General features: G+C 44.6%; 1 protein-coding gene across 1 annotated transcript in view; it reads left to right on the top strand.

Annotated features, from left to right (window-relative positions):
- Positions 1-25,863, top strand: part of LOC124772482 (follistatin-related protein 5-like) — a 503,208-nt gene that overhangs the window by 404,391 nt on the left and 72,954 nt on the right. Inside the window, exons 5-6 of the mRNA XM_047249332.1 lie at positions 15,229-15,392; positions 23,618-23,758. Of these exons, the coding sequence (XP_047105288.1) occupies positions 15,229-15,392; positions 23,618-23,758 (305 nt within the window). The remainder of the gene's footprint in view (positions 1-15,228; positions 15,393-23,617; positions 23,759-25,863) is intronic.

The raw sequence follows: 25,863 nt of genomic DNA, 5'->3' as shown, positions 1-25,863 counted from the left end.
TAATTGTTCTCTAAGTACCTCTTTGCTAACAAAATAATAGTCTTATAAATCGAAAACGCCCGACGGAAATATTGAAAACAAGTTAGCATAACCTGGCAGCAGACGTCCCCGATGACACTCAAAGTAAATGTTCACCTCCAGTTGTAAAATAAAATAAAATGTACCTTAAATAAAGGAAATAAGTCTCTTCCAGCTATTCTACAGATCCAGTCTTAGGCAGTGTCATTCAGTTCACAAGCTGCCTATCCAAAATACACAAGGAGACATGTATTGGAATGTACACCAAGCAAGTCCAGAACACTCTTGAGACAATGTTGCCTATATCTGTTGTCTGTTAATGCTTTTCTAACAAACTGTTACATAACGAAAAATCTCAGCACATGTAGCATAGAAAAGTAAATAAGGACTTCGGATAGCACAGTAAATCACGAAATCAGATTAAATGAAGAGAAAGGAGAATACGAAAGAAAATGTGAAACGATTAAATTTTTGTCCCATATGACAATAAGCTTTTTGCAATGTTATCTTCAGTTAATTTGCTAATGTGTCGCTATACTACTTCCGTGTTTGTGCCTTGCTGTGTTCATTCCACGAATATTCCAGGAAATTCAATTCATCGGACATTTTTAGGGATAGGGAGAATATTGCGTAAACTGTGTGTCCCATAATCCAGGTCGTAGCATTTTTCTTTGTTTTGGGATATGGGTTCCATTGTTGTATGATCGCGGTTGACACCGTGACGTGATTCACAATGACTCTGCTTATCAATCGCAGCATGTCTCTTGCAGTGTCCTAGACGATAGGAAATTTGCCGGCACACACAATGCGATGTTCGATTGTGTCCTCTTCCGCAAAAAAATCACAGTCACTGGATCGGAGTAGGTGAATTGAATAAAGTTTTGTGTTTGTTGGAATGGTGCGCTTGACGACCTTGTACCATGTTGTGCGCACATTCCCAGACAGAACCTTGGAGGCTAGGTTTTGCCACAAAATGTTCCACTTGTGTTATGGCAGTTGCAACTCCCATTTATTCAAAACTGGAGATCCACGAAGTGCGGTAGCAATGTCGTTGACTCTATTGCCTCTCAGGTCACTATGTAGAAAGTAGTTAGTGTCGAGGTAAAACCGATGAACGAAGTTCAGCGCATAAAGAGAGCTACTGATTTGGATGAGGACATCCAGTGACTTATGGAATAATGTTGCTGTCGACCTGCAAGAACCTTTATCAATCACGGCTTTAGCGCACTTGATGAAATGCGCCACGGATTTGGCGTGGAAGTCTATTAACCCCAGTCCGCTAGCTTCAAGACTCCCATCCACAACATTCAATACATGGTCTGTTTAATCGTGTGTGCTATTTGTTTGGGCACTGGCAGAACCTGAGCCAGATACCAGATCTTCGCAAGGCTGTGGGTGTTAATGATCTCCACCCTTTAGGGAAAGTCCAACGCCCTGACCGAGTATAAACTGGCTACCGCTCTGATCTTATGCAGAGTGGTACGTCAGTTGAGCGCATCTATTCTCTGCAGTTCATCAGTCAAGAAGATTCCGAGAACTTAGTGCTGTGTCCGGACACACAACCAGTTCCGCTGAATATTCCACCCGATACGCGTGACGGGGAGTAACACTGTCTTTGTAGGATTGACAATCGCCCCTGGTGCCTTCTCAAATTGGCGGAGTACGGTGTAGAACCCGTCCTCGTCTGCTGGCTGTTCCATGAAAACTCCGAGGTCATCGACATAAGCCCTACAAATCAGCTGGTCGTTGCTATCGTGATCTCCAGGCATTCGTTGTAAATATGTCGAAGGAGCGGATCTAATGCTACGGTGTACAAAACCATCGACATTGTGCATTCTTGCCGTACTGACCTTGTGGTCGGGATATTATCACTCAGGCATCCATTGATGATAATCCTCGAAGTGGCGCTCGCAAGCATGTTCTGAATGACAGTCGTGAAATTGGTCCCGAATCCCATCCTGGTTATTATCTTCTTCGGATAAGCGTAACTAAATCCGTCAAACGCGTTCTGAATTTCATTGGCAATAGGGATATATGTGTCACTTAGGATGTGAAAATATTTAGCATAAAATTCAACAAGTATCTCGCCAATTCCTGGGGACTCTTCCCTGGAACTGCCTTTTAAAACATTCTCCAAATCGTCGCGTGTAAAAGCCTCTTTGGATTGTAATCGGTCAGCCCTCGTTAAAACATGGGGAACGTTTTGCAGAACATTTGCCAATGCTTCGGACGTTACGTCAGTTTCGCGAAAAAGAAAGTCAAAATAGGTGCAAATGTGTCGCCGTATTTCCTTCATGTCATGGTTTTTCCGACAGTCCTGTTTCCGCTAGTCTTCTATGTATATTTTTTCGCGACGCCTGCGTCCCCTCTGTAGATGATATAACTATGGAGAGCGACTCCCCATGTACAGCATCGACGGGTTGGGTCCTTGTGACTATCCACACTTCGGGACCTTATGTCGTTTAAAATTTGAGCTTTAAATCACTTAAAAACCGGATGTAGATCTGATTGCCCCGTAACCTGCTGAGCTAGATCTGACAAACAGCACCGATAAAACTGCGCTGTAGTCCTGCGCTAGTGAGCTTTCTGACGACCACTTCAGTTGAAACACGTGCCCGCTAAAAGTTACATTAAGTAGGCCTACCTCGAAAGCTTTCACAGTCGTATACTCAGAAATGGTCGAGCATCCGGGGATAATCCGAGACATGTGTTCGCTTATTGTGACCCATCAACCAATGAACGAAGTTTCTGAGAAATCTGGTTACGGCACTTGCCGTGTTCTCCTCGTTACATGCTTAGGGCTGTAAATTTTCAAAATGTGAATGAGACTCTCATCTAAAATTCTCAAACTGCAATATAACATCTGTCAGGCGTTCCATCATTATATCACCTGCCCATTTACCTGAAAACATAAATTAAAATCGAATTTACATAGATAAGGCGGCAACTACTCCTTATTCAACGGCCTTATTGATGAAACACTCCAGCAATCTATCATTATTTAAACTTAGGTAGTCGTTAAGAATAGCGACTTGTTGATAAACTGGAGATAGGAACACAAACAGATATAATTATAAATATTTTCAGACATTGCAAGCATTTAGTTTGCAAGGCCAGGAGTAACAAATGACAACATCCCTCCGCCGTTTCCTGGAAGCGTTTTTCTGCGGAGGAAACCAGCTGCGGGCAAGGTTGGGGGTGCAATCTGCGGCCACCTGTTGGCTGCTGTGTATCCAGTGAGGGCAGAGGGGAGGGAAAAGAAAAAGGACAGCGACGGCGAAACCCTTCGGGGCCTTCCTGCCCCTCACCAGTAACGCAGACGCACGGGAGTGAAGTCTGCGCACAAGGACCAACCTTAATGTCCTAATGTGGAGCACGTTAACATACCAAGTTTTTGTACCTTGTTACAAAATTTGCATTTAATGAGCGATTAACATCGAACTGGTCGAGACTATTTACGGTTATTTACCGGTAGTTATGATGCACTTACACTATGTGATCAAAAGTATCCAGACACCAGGCTGAAAATTACTTAAAAGTTCGTGGTGCTCTCCATCGGTGAAGCTGTTCATTATGGTGCTGGACTACCTTCATGACAGCTTCTACTCTCGCAGGCATATGTTCAATGAGATGCTGGCAGGTTTCTTGGGCAATGGCAGCTCATTCTTCACGGGGCGCTGCATTCAGGAGAGGTATCAATGTCGGTCGGTGAGGTCTGGCACGAAGTCGGTATTCCAAAACATCCCAAAGGTGTTCTACAGGATTCAGGACAGGACTCTGTGCAGGCCAATCCATTACAGGGATGTTATTGTCGTGTAACCACTCAGCCACAGGCCGTACATTATGAACAGGTGCTTGATCGTGTTGAAAGATGCAATCGCCATCCCCGAATTGCTCTTCAACAGTGGGAAGCAAGAAGGTGCTTAAAACATCAATGTAGGCCTGTGCTGTGATAGTGCCACGCAAAACAACAAGGGGTGCAAGCCCCCTCCACGAAAAACACGACCACACCATAACGCCACTGCCTCCGAATTTTATTGTTGGCACTACACACGCTGGCAGATGAATTGCACCGGGCATTCGCCATACCTACACCCTGCCATCGGATCGCCACATTCTGTACCGTGATTCGTCACTCCACACAACTTTTTTCCACTGTTCAATCGTTTAATGTTTACGCTCCTTACACCAAGCAAGGCATCGTTAGTTATTTACTGGTGTGATATGTAGCTTATGTGCAGCCGCTCGACCATGAAATCAAAGTTTTCTCACCTCCCGCCTAACTGTCATAGTACTTGTAGTGGATCCTGATACACTTTGGAATTCCTGTGTGATGGTCTGAATAGATGTCTGCATTACGGGAGTCTTTAGCTGTCGGCGGTCTCTGTCGGTTAACAGACGAGGTCAGCATGTACGCTTTTGTACTGTACGTGTCCCTTCACGTTTCCACTTCACTATCACATCGGGAACAGTGGACCTAGGGATGTTCCGCGGAGTGCCCCATTCTGCTCTCTCACGATGTCTAATGAATGCTGAGGCCGCTGATATGACACATCTGGCAGTAGGTGACAGAACAACGCAACTAATATAAAAAAATTGTTGTAGCTGTGATTCATATTCATAAAATTTTTTTTGAAGGCCATCGTCTTTACGCCAGTGATTGTTATAAGTTTTTATTACACTATTGCGTACACTATAGGCCATTATCAAGTGCTGATATTATGGCTTCAAGACATGTCAACGTAATGTAAGCTGACACATTTGTATGTCGTCGTCAACATTAGTGACTTTGTTACACAATGCGAGCACACGTATTCAAACATCATAAAACAAACAGTATTCTGCAGCTGCGCTCTTGTGCATTTGTGACTAGTGATGGTTTAACGAACATGTTCACTTACAGCTTATGTTGTTTTACGGTGTTTGAATACGTGTGCTCGCACTGTGTAACGAGCGTATTTAACAGTACTGACAACGACATACAAATGTGTCAGCTTACAATTACGTTTACATGGCTTGAAGCCATAATATCAGCACTTGATAATGGCCTAAGCCCGAAATTGCAAAGGTGTAACAAAATCTTGTAACAGTCACTGGCGTAAAGATGATGTCCTTCAAAAAATAATATAAAAAATTGTTTTTGGGGGTGTCCGGATACTTTTGATCACGCAGTGTATGTGACAACCACTGATGTGACGAATAGGAACTGTCGCTATCACCACCACCACCACCACCACCACCATTACCATTCCTCGCATCCTCTAACTCAAGGATGTTGTTCGTAGCAAATTTAATCAAAGCAATATAAATTTATTTATTTTTAGAGTGCAAGTAAACATGAAACGTTTAAATTCTGTGACTTCTGATTCGTGCACCTCACATGTCCCTATTTCGATTTAAACGCAGTTTGGTCACCAATAATATGAATTGGAATTGAGGCACTACCGCCTGATGAAGACAATACGATCATAAGGAATATCAGACAAATTGAAGAGTTGGCTCTGAGCACTATGGGACTTAACATCTGAGGTCATCAGTCCCCTAGAACTTAGAACTACTTAAACCTAACTAACCTAAAGACATCACACACATCCATGCCCGAGGCAGGATTCGAACCTGCTACCGTTGCAGTCGCGCGGTTCCGGACTGAAGCACCTAGAACCGCTCGGCACCCGCGGCAAGCAAATTGAAGAGTTGCTTGCAAACAGAGCACAGTATGTCATTCTAAACAGAGAGAGGTCCTCAGCTGTAAAAGTAATATCGGGCGTGCCCGAAGGGAGCATTATAAGCCCATTACTTTTCACAATACACAGGGTAGGCACGAAGTCGCTTCCTAGTTTTAAATGACCGCAATTTTTTCAGTAATGAAAATTTGCACTCATAACAAGTTTTAGTCGGTTCTCAGGACTTTAATAATATGTGTACTGCATCCGTTCCACATATGCTCCTGCGTTGTCGACCAAACGACGTAAAGGTATAGAATGTCATCAGTTGATGTCTACAGGAAAGCCACAGGTACATTTCGAAGGGTAACTGTGATCGTCTCCCCTAACTCGTCTAGAATGCGTTGGTTTGTTCGTACACTTCTTCTCTGGACCATAATCACGAGAAGAAGTCACAATGGGTGAGGTATGGACTTCTCGGAGGCCATTCATGGGTTCCTCGCCGTTCCAGCCAAAATCCTGGAAAGGGTTCGTCCCAAAAAATGCAGGCAAAATGAGCTGGTGCTCCGCTTTGCTGAAAATGGATATCCGTAACACTGTCCTGTTGTGATATAAGTGGCCACAGATATTCATTCGGCATCTGGCAACAGTGGTCGCGGTTCACGATGTCTCCCAATACGAATGGACCAGTTAGACGATCCGCGACTGCTGCCCCCACCCCCCACCGCGACTGTCAAATTTGATCGACTTTGATTTTTCAGTTGTCATTCCTGGATTTTTTTCCGTCAAATTCTCGCAGGTGTGTCGATCAACGAGTTCCCCAACGCGAAGCTCCGCCTCATTCTTCAACACGTCTGGCCATGACGGAATAACTTCCCCGTATTCCATCCGTCTGTCACAAGTCTCCAACGGTAACTGCTGAGCATAATGGGGTTTGCAGATCAGATCACTCTTCAACACAGACATTGTGACTGCTGATTCAACTCTCACGAGCTGCCTGACGTGTTGATTTACCAGGGCTGCGCGTCAAGATGTCCCTCGCTGCCACTACATTCTCTCGAGATCGCGCCACTGAAGGTCGTCCACCTCATGGTTGATCCACAACTAACTTAGTTGTCATTAGCTGTGTATGACAATTCCTGATGGTTCTAGCATGAAGTGTGGCATGAGCGTAATGAATACCCCTCCACAATCGCTGAACAAGGGCTATAGATCGCCACACTTCAATCCGCGAATCGACCTGGACGCGCTCTTATAAAGTCAACTTTTCTGCAAACTCGTCTTTCACCTTAGAAGATGCTACGGACGGTCAAAGTATTCTAAGGGATCCAATAATAAAACACAACAACGTTCATTGGTAAATATCAACAATCGCAAAACTTACGGACATTTAAAACTAGGGGGCCACTTCTCACCCACCTTGTATAGAAATGATCTAGTAGACAACGTCAGAAGTTCCATGAGACTTTTCGCTGTTGATGCTTTTGTGTGCAGAGAAGTCGCAGTGCTAGAAACCTGTGGCGAAATGCAAGAAGACCTGCAGACGGTAGGCGCATGGTGAATGGGGTGGCAGTTGACGCTCAACATAAAGAAAAACAACGTATTACGAATACATAGACAGAAAGCCCCTTTACTGTGTGATTACACGACTGCAGAACAATCAGTGGAAGCAGTTACTTCCATGAAATGTCTAGGTGGGCGCTTTGAAGTGGAATGACCACATAAAATTAATCGCGGCTAAGGCAGACGAAGATTCTTTGGAAGATTCCTTAGGAAATGTAATCAATCAACAAAACACTCCTTCGACCAAACTTTAATATTGCTCGACAATCTGGGATAGGCACCAGGTAGGATTGACACAGAGAATATACAAAGAAGAACAGCACGTTTCATTACGGATCCATTTAGTAAGCGCGAAAGCATCGCGGAGACGCTGAGTCAAATTCAGTGACAGACGCTGCAAGAGAGGCGTTCTGTATCACGATAGGATCTACTATTAAAATTCAGAGATCGTACTTTCTTAGAAGTAAATCAACCAATATATTGCTTCCTCCTATGTGTATCTAGCGAAAAGACAATGAAGATAAAATAAGAATGATTCGAGCACTCACGGAGACTTACCAGCCATCGTTCTTCCCGCGAATCAAATGTGATTGGAACAGGAAATGGGGGAAGTGGCAGTGGTACCAATAGTACCCTCACACCGTAACGCAGTTTGTGGTGTAGATTTAGATGAAGATCAATTGTTGAAGAATGGTCTTCATTGTATAATCTACACTACTGGCCATTAAAATTGCTACACCAAGAAGAAATGCACGTGATAAACGGGTATTCATTGGACAAATATATTATACTAGAACTGATATGTGATTACATTTTCACGCAATTTGGGTGCATAAATCCTGAGAAATCAGTACCCAGGACAACCACCTCTGGCCGTAATAACGGCCTTGGTACTCCTGGGCATTGAGTCAAACAGAGCTTGGATGGCGTGCACAGGTACAGCTGCCCATTCAGCTTCAACACGATACCACAGTTCATCAAGAGTATTGACGGGCGTATTGTAACAAGCCAGTTGCTCGGCCACCATTGACCAGACGTTTTCAGTTGGTGAGAGATCTGGAGAATGTGCTGGCCAGGGCAGCAGTCGAACATTTTCTGTATCCAGAAAGGCCCGTACAGGACCTGCAACATGCGGTCGTGCATTATCCTGCTGAAATGTAGGGTTTCGCAGGGATCGAATGAAGGGTAGAGCCACGGGTCGTAACACATCTAAAATGTAACGTCCACTGTTCAAAGTGCCGCCAATGCGTACAAGAGGTGACCGAGACCTGTAACCAATGACACCCCATACCATCATGCCAGGTGATACGCCACTATGGCGATAACGAATACACGCTTCCAATGTGCCTTCACCGCGATGTCGCCAAACACGGATGCGACCATCATGATGCTGTAAACAGAACCTGGATTTATCCGAAAACATGACGTTTTGCCATTCGTGCACCCAGGTTCGCCGTTTAGTACACCATCGCAGGCGATCCTGTTTGTGATGCAGCATCAAGGGTAACCGCAGCCACGGTCTCCGAGCTGATAGTCCATGCCGCTGCAAACGTCGTCGAACTGTTCGAACAGATGGTTGTTGTCTTGCAAACGTCCCCATCTGTTGACTCAGGGATCAAGACGTGGCTGCACGATCCGTTACAGCCATGCGGATAAAATGCCTGTCATCTCGACTGCTAGTGATACGACGCTGTGGGGGTCCAGCACGGCGTTCCGTATTACCCTCCCGAACCCACCGATTCCATATTCTGCTAACAGTCATTGGATCTCGACCAACGCGAGCAGCAATGTCGCGATACGATAAACCGCAATCGCGATACGCTACAATCCGACCTTTATCAAAATCGGAAACTTGATGGTACGCATTTCTCCTCCGTACGTGAGACATCACAACAACGTTTCACCAGGCAACGCCGGTCAATGCTGTTTGTGTATGAGAAATCGGTTGGAAACTTTCCTCATGTCAGCACGTTGTAGGTGTCGCCACCGGCGCCAACCTTGTGTTAATGCTGTGAAAAGCTAATCATTTACATATCAAAGCATCTCTTCCTGTCGGTTAAATTTCGCGTCTGTAGCACACCTCATCTTCGTGGTGTAGCAATTTTAATGGCCAGTAGTGTAGAATAAGTCGATCACGTAATATAACTTCCATTATAGGCTGTGTTGTTCTGGATTATTCCCAAACGAATGTGGTAGACACTTTTTGACTGTTTACCTCGACTAAAATTCGTGGCTATAAACCGGTGGTTTTTGTAAACAACGTATATGACAAGTCGTCGTTACTTATAACTCAAGTGCTATTGCCGACCCGTAATCTCGATGCTGCTTCTTAGTAACTGCTTACCACAATCTCTTCACACAGAATTCATTAATTTCCTTCCCTTTATTAATCTTTTGCTGCCTTACCCATTATTCAAGTCATTCTCACATTTAATACCAATCACTACTCCATGCAGTGACTCAACTGCATTGTCCTACTCTAAGTTATACCTCACGAGGTAAGAGGACATGTGCTAGTAAACCTACATGGTCAAAATCACAAATGCTACAGGAATGTTTGTCTCGCTGTCAGCGAACTTGACCCGATACGTTTACTCCAACTGGTACTGGAAGTAAAACCTTCAAATTTCGTAACCAGGAAGAATTTAGTATAAAAACTCCAAAAGTCATGGCATTTTCGAACGGTACTGATACATTTTCTGAGATGCCTTAATCTGAACTCTTTATATGGACTACTTACTAGTGTTCGTCTCCTACACAAAACTATATTACGGACGATTACACTGGTTGTCGTCAATAGTGTTACTGAAATAGCTCACTCTAGTAATCCATAGCGAAACGCTATTTCTCTCAGCACTGTTCTGAACACACTCGTCCATTAATACGTCAGATTTTCAGTAAAATAGCACACTTTTTTGCTTTACAATGCGAAGGAAAAAATAGACTAAATGGACACAGCGTCACAACATCAAGTCTGTCGCTGCCACATCGTCGAAAGTCCCACAAAGAAGAATCGAATATGTGTGCCAAAATTCTCGGCTATGTAGAAAATTGGGCTGATTGTGATTCATAAACACGTCCATATGAGCCACTGCGGTGACACAAAGAATGTCTAGTCTGTATTCAGTTTCCATCCAGGTCTACCGCAGCAAGTCTGTAGGGATGGTACCGTTAAAGAGCACATTCCCAGTACGAAGGTCTTGAAGATTCCGCGCAGCAGTAGCAAACATCCTCTCCTTCACGTAGCACCAGACAGTATTAATCCAATGGTATGATGTCAGGAGATCGTGGAGCCCATTTCACGGGTCCGTCTCGTCTAATTCAGTGTCCTAGAAATATTAGATTCAGAGTTGTCCGAAGATCAACGACCAGTGAGGTGGAGCACCATCCAGTTGAAACCAGGACTCCAGCCTACAGAAAAGCAAACGTCTCCAGCATGTCTATGTACGTCATTTCTGTAACTGCCTCCTCAGCAAAGAAGAACACTCCAGTTATCTTGTCGCACATGAGGCAGCATTGAACGTCCACTTTCAGGCTATCTCGTTCCTTTTCCCTGATACAGTGTGTATTCTGTGACAACCCCCCTCCTCCCCACCCCCAAACGCGATCGTTATGCTTATTCACAGTTCCAGAGACATAGATCGTGGCCTCATCAGAAAACATAACACTTGACAAGAAAGCAGGATTGCAGTCCATTCAATTACGCATTTCACATCAAAATCCATACCTTCGTTGCGTGTCGTAGGGATTTATAGGCTGCAGAATCTGCTCCTTGTGTAAATAGCTGCACATGGCATCTGACTTCCTTCCCCGTAAAGCCTGATTAACTGACTTGCGCAGACTTGCTTGGAACACTTGGCGGACATTTTCAGCTTCAGCTTCCTCTTCAGAGACATGCCGACATGAAGCTTCAGAACGCTACGACTGTTCGGAAACTGTCTGTGCTTTGCTTTTGTCCTCTTGGTGTCTGTAGCTTCTTTCTTGTAATAGGAACGAAACAGGATGTGCACCGTAACAATGGATATAATCTCCACGTACCAAAGTACAGGTCGGCCTTTTCCTGAGCCGACATCATTTTCGCTTGGATGGACAACAATAAAACAATGAAAACACACCAAACGTAGACAAAAATTAGGCAGTAAATGTAGGTTCTTCTGCACCCAACGGTCAAGTCGACCTGAAACAAAGAAAGATTTAGTACACTCCTGGAAATGGAAAAAAGAACACATTGACACCGGTGTGTCAGACCCACCATACTTGCTCCGGACACTGCGAGAGGGCTGTACAAGCAATGATCACACGCACGGCACAGCGGACACACCAGGAACCGCGGTGTTGGCCGTCGAATGGCGCTAGCTGCGCAGCATTTGTGCACCGCCGCCGTCAGTGTCAGCCAGTTTGCCGTGGCATACGGAGCTCCATCGCAGTCTTTAACACTGGTAGCATGCCGCGACAGCGTGGACGTGAACCGTATGTGCAGTTGACGGACTTTGAGCGAGGGCGTATAGTGGGCATGCGGGAGGCCGGGAGGACGTACCGCCGAATTGCTCAACACGTGGGGCGTGAGGTCTCCACAGTACATCGATGTTGTCGCCAGTGGTCGGCGGAAGGTGCACGTGCCCGTCGACCTGGGACCGGACCGCAGCGACGCACGGATGCACGCCAAGACCGTAGGATCCTACGCAGTGCCGTAGGGGACCGCACCGCCACTTCCCAGCAAATTAGGGACACTGTTGCTCCTGGGGTATCGGCGAGGACCATTCGCAACCGTCTCCATGAAGCTGGGCTACGGTCCCGCACACCGTTAGGCCGTCTTCCGCTCACGCCCCAACATCGTGCAGCCCGCCTCCAGTGGTGTCGCGACAGGCGTGAATGGAGGGACGAATGGAGACGTGTCGTCTTCAGCGATGAGAGTCGCTTCTGCCTTGGTGCCAATGATGGTCGTATGCGTGTTTGGCGCCGTGCAGGTGAGCGCCACAATCAGGACTGCATACGACCGAGGCACACAGGGCCAACACCCGGCATCATGGTGTGGGGAGCGATCTCCTACACTGGCCGTACACCACTGGTGATCGTCGAGGGGACACTGAATAGTGCACGGTACATCCAAACCGTCATCGAACCCATCGTTCTACCATTCCTAGACCGGCAAGGGAACTTGCTGTTCCAACAGGACAATGCACGTCCGCATGTATCCCGTGCCACCCAACGTGCTCTAGAAGGTGTAAGTCAACTACCCTGGCCAGCAAGATCTCCGGATCTGTCCCCCATTGAGCATGTTTGGGACTGGATGAAGCGTCGTCTCACGCGGTCTGCACGTCCAGCACGAACGCTGGTCCAACTGAGGCGCCAGGTGGAAATGGCATGGCAAGCCGTTCCACAGGACTACATCCAGCATCTCCACGATCGTCTCCATGGGAGAATAGCAGCCTGCATTGCTGCGAAAGGTGGATATACACTGTACTAGTGCCGACATTGTGCATGCTCTGTTGCCTGTGTCAATGTGCCTGTGGTTCTGTCAGTGTGATCATGTGATGTATCTGACCCCAGGAATGTGTCAATAAAGTTTCCCCTTCCTGGGACAATGAATTCACGGTGTTCTTATTTCAATTTCCAGGAGTGTATTTTTAAACCGCCTCGAAATTTCGATGTAGATGCCGTATTCAGTACTGAAATGAGGAAGGTAATAAAAGAATTGACTCAGAACATAGACAAAAGCTGATAAAACCCATAATATAATAACATGACAAAAATGTTCGGACAGGGATCTGATTAATGTGACCCGATGATCTGATCGGTACGCATGCGACAACATGCGTACCTAGTACGTTCCAAAACGCCGCGCATTAAAACTGGATATTCCGGTGCTCTAACCTCGGGTTCTGTTGGCGATAAAAAGGTAAGGTCAAGTTTTTCGATATCACTTAGGATATACCCAACGGAATGACCGCCTCAGTGTTATTACCCTACAGCACAGTGTGAAAATATGAATATTACACGCTGCCTCCTGCTTAGGCAAATGGAGCAAATCGTTAGGTTCTTTCCGCATTTGATGTGTACTACCCTGGGCTTGATGTGACTTACTGAGGTAACACTAGTGCATGGGCCGTTCCTCAGAAAACCCCCAAAAACGGTTATATCCTATATTTGGGCCGTCACCAGCGGACCAAAACCCAGCAAAGGATTACAAGACGCCGGTGCACAGCAAATGACTGAAACGTTTGCGATGTATTCCTAAGATCCAGATCTCGTAAAATCATGAAAATCTTCTTCATATCTTTATCTATTTCCGAGATACAGAGGTTCAAAGTTACCCTACCTGACAAGTAAAATACGCACATAAAATCCGGTCTGAGGGGAAAGTGTAGTTTAAAAATTGACGTAGCACGGAGAAATATGCTGTCAAATGTGTGCGTTATCACCTGAGAACATCATGTTGTTGTACTGGAGCATAAGGATTTTTTTTTTTTTTTTTTTTTTGCATGTAAAATCCAATCTGAGCAGTAAAATTAATTTTGCGTTATTTCAATTTCACATAAGTTAACTATCTTTTAGTGACCCACATTTCTTTTCGTATGAGTTACATGCCCTGCTGCAACACCGAAAACAAGGAAACCAACGGAAAAATGCTACTATCGGAGCACAAAAAATGTCATTACGTTTCTGTTTATTTAAAAGAATCTTATTGAAAAGTAGGGTACCAGCTGCCTCGTTTAACTTTCCTCAGTACCTTTAAAAATTTTGCCATGCGAACATATTCACGCTTTTCATATGCTGAGAAAGAAGGAAAGAGACAAAAATAACAATAGGTACTGGAAGATAGTAGACAGTGGTTCGTTATAGAAAGGGAGAAGGAGACAATGACAGTGAGAGAGCGAGAGAGGGACACATTGGCAGTGGAATATAGTTGAGAGTGACAGAACAGTGTTAGGAAAAGAGTGAAGGAGATAGTGCAAGGGGGAGGGGGAGGGGAAGAATAAGGAGAAAGAGAAAGTGGAAATGAGTGAGAGCCAGTGATAAAGACAGACAGATTATATGACAATGATAACGAGAAAGAGAGAGGTAGTGACAGTGAGAAGAGACAGCAACAGTAGTAACAAAGGAGAGAGGTATTTGCTGTAAGAGAGAGTAAGAGGGAGACACTGACAGCGAGAGAAGCTGTACTAGTTGGACAGAGCGAAGGTGACTGTGACTGTGACTGTGACACGGGAGATGATACAGGCAGTCATATCGAGATAATGATAATTAGTTGGGCTGAATGAGTGAGTGAGAAAGGGCAACTGGGAGTAGATGGTTATGAGCAACTTGCAGCGATGGACTAGTGCATGTGAGAGAGTTACAGACATGGGAGCTTGTGCGACTATGAGTGAGTTGTATATTAAAAAGGCGCGAGTATGTTGCCATACCAAAATTTTTGGCGAATTTTTTAAAGTTCTGAGAAAGATAGAATCAAACAGCTGATACGCCTCTTTTCAGTCCGAGTCCGAGTCTAAACAGGAACATATTTACATTTTTTTTTTCTGCTACGACAGGAGCATTTTTCCGCTGGTAAAGGAAGACTCTCCATCTTCTAAGCGTAGCGACGTGGCGATTACACGTAATACGACTGAAGTTCAGCATGAAGAGGCTTCTCCGACTCTGGAAGCGTGCAACGTGCGAAACATTCGGAAGGCCAACGTAATAACTTTTTGCACAGTTTTATGGACCCTCACAACAATAGTTACCAGACCGGCCATCTGCTTTTCCTTTACGTGGTGTCACGTTTTTGATATAATGAGAATACATTGATTTTGTTCTCTGGTTAGAGTGTTTGTGTGTAGATGTGTGACGGCTGCGGCGTCGGTTGCAGACAACTCGTCTGGCGAGGACAGCAACGACAGCTGGCCGTGGCCGTGGCTGGAGGGCGCCACCAGCCCGCCGCCGCCGCCCGCGGCCTCCACGGCGCCGCCCGCCGCCCCCGCCGCCCCTGCCACCAGCTCCTCCGCCCCCTCCGCCCCCTCCGCCCCCTCGTCGTCCAGCAGCAGTCCGCCCGTGGCAGTGGTCACGCCCCTGCCAGAAGGCGACCCCGCCGAAAACGAGGCTGAGTCGGACGCGGAACTCGACTTCGACCAGAGGCCGTGCTCCCTGCAGGAATACGAGATAATGAAGGTTAGTCACCCCAGCATCACATTACATCGCGGAGCGCTGTCTGATGAGGATTCACTACAGAAGGGATTTTCGCTCTGCAGAAGACTGTACGCTGCCTTGAAACTTCCTGGAAGATTAAAACTGTGTGCCGGACTGAGACTCTAACCTGGAACCTCTTCGTTTCGTAGGCAACTTGGTGAGGAAAGTAGGAGGGAAGTACTGGCGGAGTCTAGCTGAGGTTCTGGATAGCGGAGTATTTACCGGCGAAAAGCAAAGCTTCTAGTTTCAAGTCTCAGCCCGACAAACATTTTCAATCCTCAAGGAACTTTCAAGGATTCAGCACATCCACAACTGACAACGTAGCAAGGACGCCATACACGGTGGTCGGAAACAGACCGAAAAGCTTGTAAGGGTGTTGCAGGGTAGGTCGTGCTGAGAAATAATTATTAAGAGAATAATTGGATACGTTGCGCCATTAAGTTAATTAACATTGAAGTTAGCCAATCAAGCCGTTGTGCGTGCAAATTCTAGGGCCGCAGCAGATACAATTGGTGTCAGTTGCTCTAATATCGTAGATGATAGAGCACGAAACTGCTCGGCAGTTGGGGGCTAGAGATCAATCCTCACTACCGTCCCATGTCCAATTTCTGAATAGCTCAGTTCTTCGGTTTTAAGAAACCAAACGAAGAACACGTTTGGTGACATCGACTGTGGCTGGACGCTTGAATTTGACCCCGCAACGAAATCATTGGCTAACTTCAGTATTAATTAATTCGGAAACGGCGCAGCGTATCGAATATTTAACAATTATTTCTCGACACAACCTACCCTAGTACATCGTTACAAACTTTTCAGGTTATTTCTGACAACCCTGTATACTGAAAATCCGAATTAAGCCAACAAAATTTCGGAGACTGTCCACGGACAATGCCTGAGGATTTAGTGGAACGATCATATGGTCTGCTCTGGCTAGTTGCGGTTTTATTAAGTTTCTTATCCTAGAAAACTTGGTTTCTTTGAAAATACCTTAAAATCGTGCCAAAGCCTGTAACTAGACAGCTACAAGGGGGCGCTTGCGCTCTCCTGGAATCTGGAGTATCGACTTTTATATTCGTAATAACATTCTCTATAATATCAAGCAATAGTTTTCTGTGGGTATACTAAACTGCAGACTTAACACTGCCGAGCATGATGAGTAATTTTGTGACTGTAGCGATCACTATATGTCTTGACTTTTTATGTCAAGTTGCTCAGGGAAAGTTATGTCATTTGCTTGATGTGGTGATGTTTTCGGTGCTGTCGTGCAGTCAAGGTGGATGCGAACGTCTACAGAATAACGCCGATACAGAATCCTGAATCTGTGGTCTGCCGCTTCCTCTCACAGTCCATACCAAACTGCAAGAAAGGACCGGTCTAACATCCTGGCGCACCGAATCCGATGATAATTCCCAGCACAACATGGAAATGGTAGCAGTATACGTGCACCTCATCCGTCCACAATTCCCTTTAATGTACAACTGCATCACAACAGTAGCTTACCGTTTGTCTATAGACGAAAAAGACACGTGACGAGTTGCTCATTCTACATGTAGTTTTACACGAGAGCTGTATTGTAGCAGAAGTGAAAAACGGAGCTATGCTATCATACAGAAGTGTACAAGCGTGCTTAATCTTTACTGGCAATAAGATTTGTTGAAAAAGGGAAATACCTCTCATTCTCTGGGACAAAAGGAAAAAATGTGAAAGTTCAAGTTCGAAAGGATGTCCGCTCCATTAATTGGGATCGTCTCGAACTCCACGGGGTGCAGCGTAGAACCATATGCAGTAATACAGCTACGAATACTGCACTTCATGTAGCAAGGCTTCACAACAATTTCACACACTGGAGAGAGGAGTACAAATCTACTTGAAGGCTATTTTTGGAGATTTCCCACATTGAGGTAGTCGTGCACTGACCCTGAAGTACACTTTACCCAATCAACCCAAAAATATAGGTTACAAAACAAATTTCTCATCTACGATTGTACGTTTACACTGAAAAATATAAATAAATAAAATAATCCAATTAATCACTGAACATGAAATAAACCCATTAACTTGATCAACTGTGAAGTTCTGATTGTAAACAAAGATAATCAGCTTTTTTTTAAAATTTATTCTCTGTTTCTCTACTTCGACGAGCATTAGTGTCGCTTTCGTCGGTTATTTTTGCTGATATTCAACAGGATTATGTCTGTTATTGTGATTTTTTAGATTTTAGATTCTTAGCTGTCAGTATTAATCCAATGCGAGGGTCACTCCAAAAGAAATGCACACTATTTTTGTAAAAATACAGTTTCCATTCTGCATGTGTGAAAGTTTTACAGTGTATAGATGCATCCTTCCTGCTTGTTTTCAAACTTAGTTCAACCTGTTTCCGTGAGTGGCGCCGTCACAGCATGTCTTCAAGATGGCTGCAACGCTTGACGTTCGTATGAAGCAACGTGCTGTCATAGAATTCCTGTGCTGTGAAAACGAGACAGTTGGAAACATCCACAAGAGGTTGAAAAAGGTGTATGGAGACGCTGCTGTCGATCGCAGTACAGTTAGTCAGTGGGCAAGCAGGTTACGTGATGAAAGCGGGCATGGCAATATTGAGGATTGTCCTCGCAATGTCAGGCCTCGTACTGCACACACTCCAGACAATGTGCAGAGAGTTAACGAACTGGTGACTGCTGACAGACGCATCACAGTGAACGAATTGTCGTGCTACGTTGGGAAGGAAGTGTTTGCAGAATACTGAAAGTTTGGCGTTAAAAAAGGTTTGTGCTAGATGGGTTCCCAGGATGTTGAGAGTGGCACAATGAAAGAAGAAAAACGGTATGAAGCGAACTTTTGGAATGGTACGAGAATGGTGGAGATTAATTTCTTGGAAGAATTGTGACAGGTGATGAAAGATGGCTCCATCATTTTTCACCAGAGACGAAGAGGCAATCAGTGGAGAGGCATCATGCAAATTCACCCAAGAAAAAAAATCAAAACCACGCCTTCTGCTGGAAATGTTATGGCTACGGTGTTTCTCGATTCCGAAGGACTCTTGCTTGTGGACATCATGCCAAGTGGAACCACCGTAAATTCTGATGCATATGTGACGACACTGAAGAAACTTCAAGCTCGACTGAGTCGTGTTCGACCACATCGGCAAAAGCAGGATGTTTTGCTGTTCCACGACAATGCACGGCCACATGTCAGTCAAAAAACCATGGAAGCGATCACAAAATTCGGATGGAAAACATTGAAACACCCGCCTTACAGTCTTGACCTGGCTCCATGTGACTATCATCTCTTTGGCAAACTGACTCTCTTCGTCGAACAAGATTTGAAGATGATGACTCCCTTGTGCACGCTGCCAAACAGTGGCTCCAACAGGTTGGTCCAGAATTTCACCGTGCGGGTATACAGGCGTTGGTTCCAGGATGGTGTAAGGCAGTTGAGAGGGATGGAAATTATATGGAGAAATGAAAACATTGTTCCTAAAGGCTGTATCTACACACTGTAAAACTTACAGTCATGTAGAATAAAAGATAGATTTTTAAAAAAATAGTGTGCATTTCTTTTGGAGTGACCCTCGTATTATTGAAATATTTACTAACTTTTCATCAGTATGTCCTAGCTATTTCATAACTCGTTGGAAAATCTAGTTTTAACATGATGAGCATATAATTTCAGATCGTCGAGTAAAAACGATGGCATCAGTATTTACACCAACAATATGAAAAAGATTTCTTTGCATATTTTATTGTAATATGGTTATTGTTTAGGTGTCACTCTAACATACGGATCGTTTTAGTGGTCCAGCTGTTATGGTGTTCGAGGCATTATGTTGCATGGGCGTACTGACCTCCAAATGTTTGAGCCCGGTACACTCGCTGCTCAACGTTCCCCATGTGCTTCTTTTCAGGGGTACATTCCATGATTTCATTTTTGTTGTTGACAATGCGCGACCGCTTCGAACAGCGCAAATAGAGGTGGTCTTGGAACGAGAGGATATTCGGCTAATAGACTGGCGTGCCCGTTCCACCTGTTTAAATCCCATGGAGCGTATATAGTAAGCGTTGGATAAAAGTACTGCAGCACGTCCCCATGCACCAGCGACCATTCAGCAGTTAACAACCGCGCTGAGGAACAAAGGAACGCCCCACCACAATAACTCCTTGTTAACCTTGTGTGCAGCACGGGAGCACGTTGCAGACCACACACTGCCGTCGGTGCCGATCTGTCATGATTTTAAGTACCTCTTCCGGCTTTTTTTAATGTCCAGGGGCCTAACATATATTACAGTGACTTCAGTGTAATTATTTTATTTCAGTAGAGCTGCCTTTGCTGTTACCCTCATTGTGCATTTGTTTCAATTTCCATCAGTGCTATAGTGTAGCAGTTCTTCCTATGAATGGCCGTGCTATGCTACTTGGCAGTGACCATAGTGGCGCTACTAAAATGTAGACTTCCACGGCCGGAAATATCATGTCCATTATAATTATCCGGGCTGTTATGCCGTGGTCGGTTGCAAGGGGGTTCGTAGCTCGATGGAAGGTCCAACACACCCACTGGCTCGCTACTGACTGCCGCTAAATTCCGTGTCCGCGCGCTCCCAGGCCGCGGCGTGACGTCACGTGTTTTGAAAACGTCAGTGCAATTGGCCACTGTCCGTCGCCGTCGATCGCCGCTGCCATCACCCAGTAGTGGACAGGTGGTACACATCTTCTTTAGCACCGGCATCCATATACCGTTTAATTTCACGCCCTCCTCCTTTCGGTTGAAATTATTTGGGTGTTTAGCGATTTCGATTGCCTCCCTGTAGAGCCTTTCGTAATATCCGCTTGTGGCCGCTAGTACTTGCGTCTCCTCGAAGCGAATATTGTGGTTCCCTGGCTGGAAATCATTCTCCGCAACAGCTGATCGTTCCGTTTTGGTACACTACATAAATGACGTGTCAAATGGTAGGGTAACCGGTGGTACTGGTAGCATTGGTAGGGGTAGAAACATAAATGAATGTCTGTGAGAGAAATGTAGCCGACGATTTCTCTACGCTTCTTTGTTTGTTCCGTTGTTTTTTTCGCACATAATTAGAGGCGCACATCATTTAGTATCAGTCCATTGTGTATATTCCACCCTTACAGAATATAAAATGTATATGGTAAGTAATAAAAATTAGTTTATAATGTAACTTCCTCTATTTTATGTAACCAAAACAATTACTTTTGATGCAAGTACAGTTTACATATACAAACATAAAAAATACATATAATTTTTGCTATTATATTATACTCAATAGAAAGTTCACCATCATGATCAAAGACAAGAGAGTTCTGTTATTATCGAAAAATGCGGAAGTTCTTTATGAATAACAGAAACATGTATTGTATAAGAATGAGATTTTCACTCTGCAGCGGAGTGTGCGCTGATATGAAACTTCCTGGCAGATTAAAACTGTGTGCCCGACCGAGACTCGAACTCGGGACCATTGCCAGGTCCCGAGTTCGAGTCTCGGTCGGGCACACAGTTTTAATCTGCCAGGAAGTTTCATGTATTGTATAAGCTTGACGGAGTATTGAAGCGAAGTTTGATGTATTTTTGTTTTGCGTTTTTTTAAATTTATTTCTTTTTTAGAAAATAGAGTTTCCTAGCGCTTTATGATAAACCTGGTTTTTTTTTTAATTTTTACTGCAATATCCCTTTGTTTCAGGCTACAGATAAACAACAATTTTCAAATAAAACATCGACAATTTCAGTTTTGTTATAAATACTGTCTGTCCTTAAGTAACAGAGAAGAGAATAATAATGTAGAACAAAAATACTTTGTAGGTTATACGGCCCTTTATATACATTCTCAGTCAATTTCTAGACGGTTCACCACTTCCGGCTTTTAGGGGAAACTAGTAAGACACTGATCGCATACGACAAGAAAGCGATCGGTATGGGGTAACGCCCTATAGGTATGCAACACATCTAACGTACAGATACCCTGGGTACGAAACAAACCGACCAAAGCTACTCGGAAAACTACCATAGTTTACCCTCACTTACGACAGTCTGCAGTACCCTGTGGTAGTTTCACAGCTCTAGCAATGACAGCTGCGAAATTTACTTTCGTCCTTACATTTTGCGAATTAGTACATATAAACTCCGTAGCGCTATACCTTTGCAAAGGAATTATCCCGATATTTGCCTTGAGCGATTTAGAAAAGCAGGAAGAAACTAATTCTGGATGATCAGAATTGCAATTTTAACCGTTGTCCTCCAGAACGCGTGCCCCTGTAGAGCCTCTGCGCCACTAAATGCTATTAATAACGGAGAATATCTAAAGAAGAAGAATCGTTTTTTGTCACTGATTCATTTCCGATCACGTCATCGCCCGCAAACACTGCAGGGCGATGCAAGGCAGTCATTGTGCACCACTGAGAGATTTATTGTTAAAGTTTCTACATCGTTAGTGACGACTTGTATCTCCCTAAATGATCGTGATGAGAAAGTCACAGGAAGTCGAACTCAGGTGCACTATTCGCAATTAAAAGAGAACACGGGGGTAACTGGTAGTGGCACCACAAGTATCCTCGACCAGACACTGCAAGCAAGGATACCAATACACGGAGACAAGGGAGACGGCGGCCCCCACTAGCTCTCTCGGGAAAGAAAAAAATATAGCGCAGTCAGGTGTTTTTCTTTCAAGAAAATGATTTAAAAGTTGGCATTATGCAGGTTTCTAACAGGGTCAGAAATGGAACTTCCTTATGGCTATTTACAAGTCATCATTCGTCTTCAAAATTATTAAAAATACTCCATACGCCCAGGTTTATGCTTCCCGCCCCACTCCCCTCAGAGCATCGTATACGTGCCCCTGACTGTATCTTACAAAGAACGTATATGTAGATGTAGAAGAGGGTTGGATGTCAAAACAGTAGACACACCTTTTAGGTGGCAGCGGCTGAGAAAAATTGTGAAGCTTTATGAGACGCTGAGAATAAAATTTTTTGACATTTATAACTATGCTTTCGTTTACTGCCACAATATTACGTACTGCTGCAGTAAAATTTCATGACTCGTAGCTCCAGAATATTATCATCACAACATCAATGAAACGTTTGATATTATTGCATCTACATCTACGTCTACGTCTACATGGATACTCTGCAAATCACATTTAAGTGCCTGGCAGAGGGTTCATGGAACCACCTTCACAATTCTCTATTATTCCAATGTCGTTTAGCGCGCGGAAAGAATGAACACCTATATCTTTCCGTACGAGCTCTGATTTCCCTTATTTTATCTTGGTGATCGTTTCTCCCTATATAGGTCGGTGTCAACAAAATATTTTCGCATTCGGAGGAGAAAGTTGGTGATTGGAATTTCGTGAGAAGATACCGTCGCAACAAAAAACGCCTTTCTTTTAATGATGTCCACCCCAAATCATGTATCATTTCAGTGACACTCTCTCCCATACTTCGAGTTAATACAAAACGTGCTGCCCTTCTTTGACCTTTTTCGATGTACTCCTCAGTCCTACCGCCGGCCAGTGTGGCCGAGCGGCTCTAGGCGCTTTAGTCCGGAATCGCGCGACCGCTACGGTCGCAGGTTCGAATCCTGCCTCGGGCATGGATGTGTGTGATGTCTTTAGGTTAGTTAGGTTTGAGTATTTCTAAGTTCTAGAGGTCTGATGACCTCAGAAGTTAAGTCCCATAGTGCTCAGAGCCATTTGAACCATTTGAACCTCAGTCCTACCTGGTAAGGATCCTACACTGAGCAGCAGTATTTTAAAAGAGGACAGAAAGCATAGTGTAGGCAGTCTCCTTAGTAGACCTGTTGCATTTTCTAAGTGTCCTGCCAATATAACGAAGTTTTTGCTTAGCCTTCCCCACAACATTTTCGATGTGTTCCTTCCAATTTAAGTTGTTCGTAATTGTAATACCTAGGGATTACAATATTGTTCCTCCAGGTAAAATCTGTAAAACTGGTATGTTTAGAATTTACTTTTAAAAAGTTAGAAACACATATACGACGTTAGCATAAAATTTTTTCCTCTCGTATCAGTGATTGGGTTATGAAAGAGATATTATAATCCATATAAAGAAAACCTGCAGCTACCATAAATGTCTCCCAAGATTCCTTTCATTTACGTCCTGCAGAACAGACTTCAAGTAGTCTGTATCAAGCTTCCAAACAGCTGCCAGCGTGCGGTTCCAGAAGAACAGTTGCTTGTCTTTTTGCAGGATAACCTGCTACTGTACAACCATGCCAAGCAGCTGGCAGAGGAGATGCGCAACACGGGCAAGGAGTACCTGGTGAGCCGCATGTTCAGCCACTACGACCACAACAACGACGGCGCCCTGGAAAAGGAAGAGCTGGAGCAGGTGAGTCCACACTCGTGCTGCTCCAGACAAGTGACTCGTCTAACAGATAGGACTCGTCTGACTTGCCGCTTACCGTACAGCAAAGGAACAGCGCGACTCTTTCGGTAGGTGCGGACTAGCTGTTAACCAATGCTGCAGTAACGGAGTATGTACCTGCGCCAGTGTGCAAATCTCTAGTAATTCTACTGTACGCACATCCCTAGTGACTTCACTTCTCTGGAGAACTGGCTGTAGTCTACCGCATATTTTTGTTCCTGACATTAGATCTGCTACTGCGGGACACATCGACAGAGGAAATGAAAATTAACAGCGTATTCATTGTAAACTCAAGTTAAAAGCGAATCAACGAACTTGCTCACCTAGCGGAAAGGTGCCGTCTGTTCGTCACCGTGCAGCGATCGTTGCGTGGCGTCATCTGATCGTCACCCAAGAATCCAGATTCGTGTAGAAACATATTATGCCCGGGAAGGAGAAATACTACGGTTTTGGTGTGCAGTCGGCGACAAGGTCTTCAGGGATGTTGGTGAATCCGCCGTAGGCGGCACGAAAAATGTCATATATACTTCAAAAATGTATTTATAAAAACAAGAGGCACTGTTCGTTTTCTCTGGAGAATAACAATACAAGATTTTCACGGTTGTTCTTCTTATTATTATAGAAGTTTATTCGCCCAGATCGCACAAAAATACACATTGATTACTAGTTTCGGCGAAATTAAATCGCAGTATTCTGATCATTTGTACAGGAAAAATTTGTACGAAGCCAATCCATTTCGTAAACTGTTGACATAGATTGAACATGAATGCAGTGTAGATAATGGCACAATCATGGAGAATTCTAACTCAAACCAACATAAAATGCATGCAAATATAAAGTAAAAAACCTTACAGAGACGACATTTCGTAGTACCACCACTCGGTCATGCTGTAAGAAAACTGCTGTGCGAACAGCATAATAGTTACAAATGGTTGTGAAACACACGTCAGCTGATCATTGAAGATATTTTGTTATACGGGACTCTACACGTGCTGCAAAGTCACACAACACCGTTTTCATGGAGTGTCATCTCTGTAAGGTATGTTTACTTTGAATCTGTGTGCATTTGTGTTGGTTTAAAGTATTTTCCGTAACTTTTGTGCTACGTCTACGACGAAGATTCTGTAATGAGAAGAACATCCGTGTGTAGATTCTGAGATCGCCTCCAACACAGCTGACAAAGTCAGGTAATCCTCACCGGATTTAAAAGTTTGAAAGTCACCGGCTGGAGGTTGCAGTTTAGAAAACAAATTTGTCACAGAGCTAAGTCTCGCTGAGAACGTCCTAAAGCAAAGTTCAACTAAGGCTTTAAGTTCTTCTATCTTGGCGTGGAGTTAAAAACCAACAAACAACTTCAGTTATACCGTTTACGCATGGAGTTCAACCAGAGGTTTAAGTTCTTCCGTTTATGCAATGAGTTAAAGTTCCCTTCGTGCAGTCTATTCAGTCAATCTACAAGAACAATAAAAGCAAAGGATTACAGCATCAACAACCACGAATGCAAGTCCGTCGGCGGCGTCGCAGGGTTTCGTTCGTAGCGGCGGCGGCTTGTCGGAGGCGGTAGCGGAGACGGAGGCGTCGGCGTCGGCATAGAGTTTGATGTTCGCGAACGGGAGTCCTTGCTCGGAGTGAACTGCTGATGGATGACCATGTGACATCCTAAATACTGTCCAGTGGCGGGATTTCTTGGTATTTATTTTCGGCCACGTGGACCGCAGAAGCAAGTACGTTCCCACGACGCGTGACCTCTGGCAGCGCTGCTAAGACCACGTAGTGTGACACCAGGAAATCTGCTTTACGGTGAGAAGTTTAACAATCGGGCAACCTTCAGTGCTGGAACGCATGATGTGTTGTCAACCTGGTAGGCGTAACGCCGCGACATAGATGTGTTACAGCTCGGAGTGGGAACAGAGACCCTTTAACGAAACGTTCGCCTTAAGCGCCTGTGGAAAGCAATCAAACCTAAATTTGGCACACGGGACGACGATCTGAACCCCCGTGTCCGATGTCTTACTACTCCTCTAGCTCATTCATGTTATTAATATAACATTCCTCCTTCTTAAATAATT

This window comes from Schistocerca piceifrons, chromosome 1 (genome assembly GCF_021461385.2).
Source record: "Schistocerca piceifrons isolate TAMUIC-IGC-003096 chromosome 1, iqSchPice1.1, whole genome shotgun sequence".
Lineage (NCBI taxonomy): Eukaryota > Metazoa > Arthropoda > Insecta > Orthoptera > Acrididae > Schistocerca > Schistocerca piceifrons.
The sequence above is the reverse complement of the archived record's forward strand: the minus strand, read 5'-3'. Positions and strand labels throughout refer to the sequence as shown.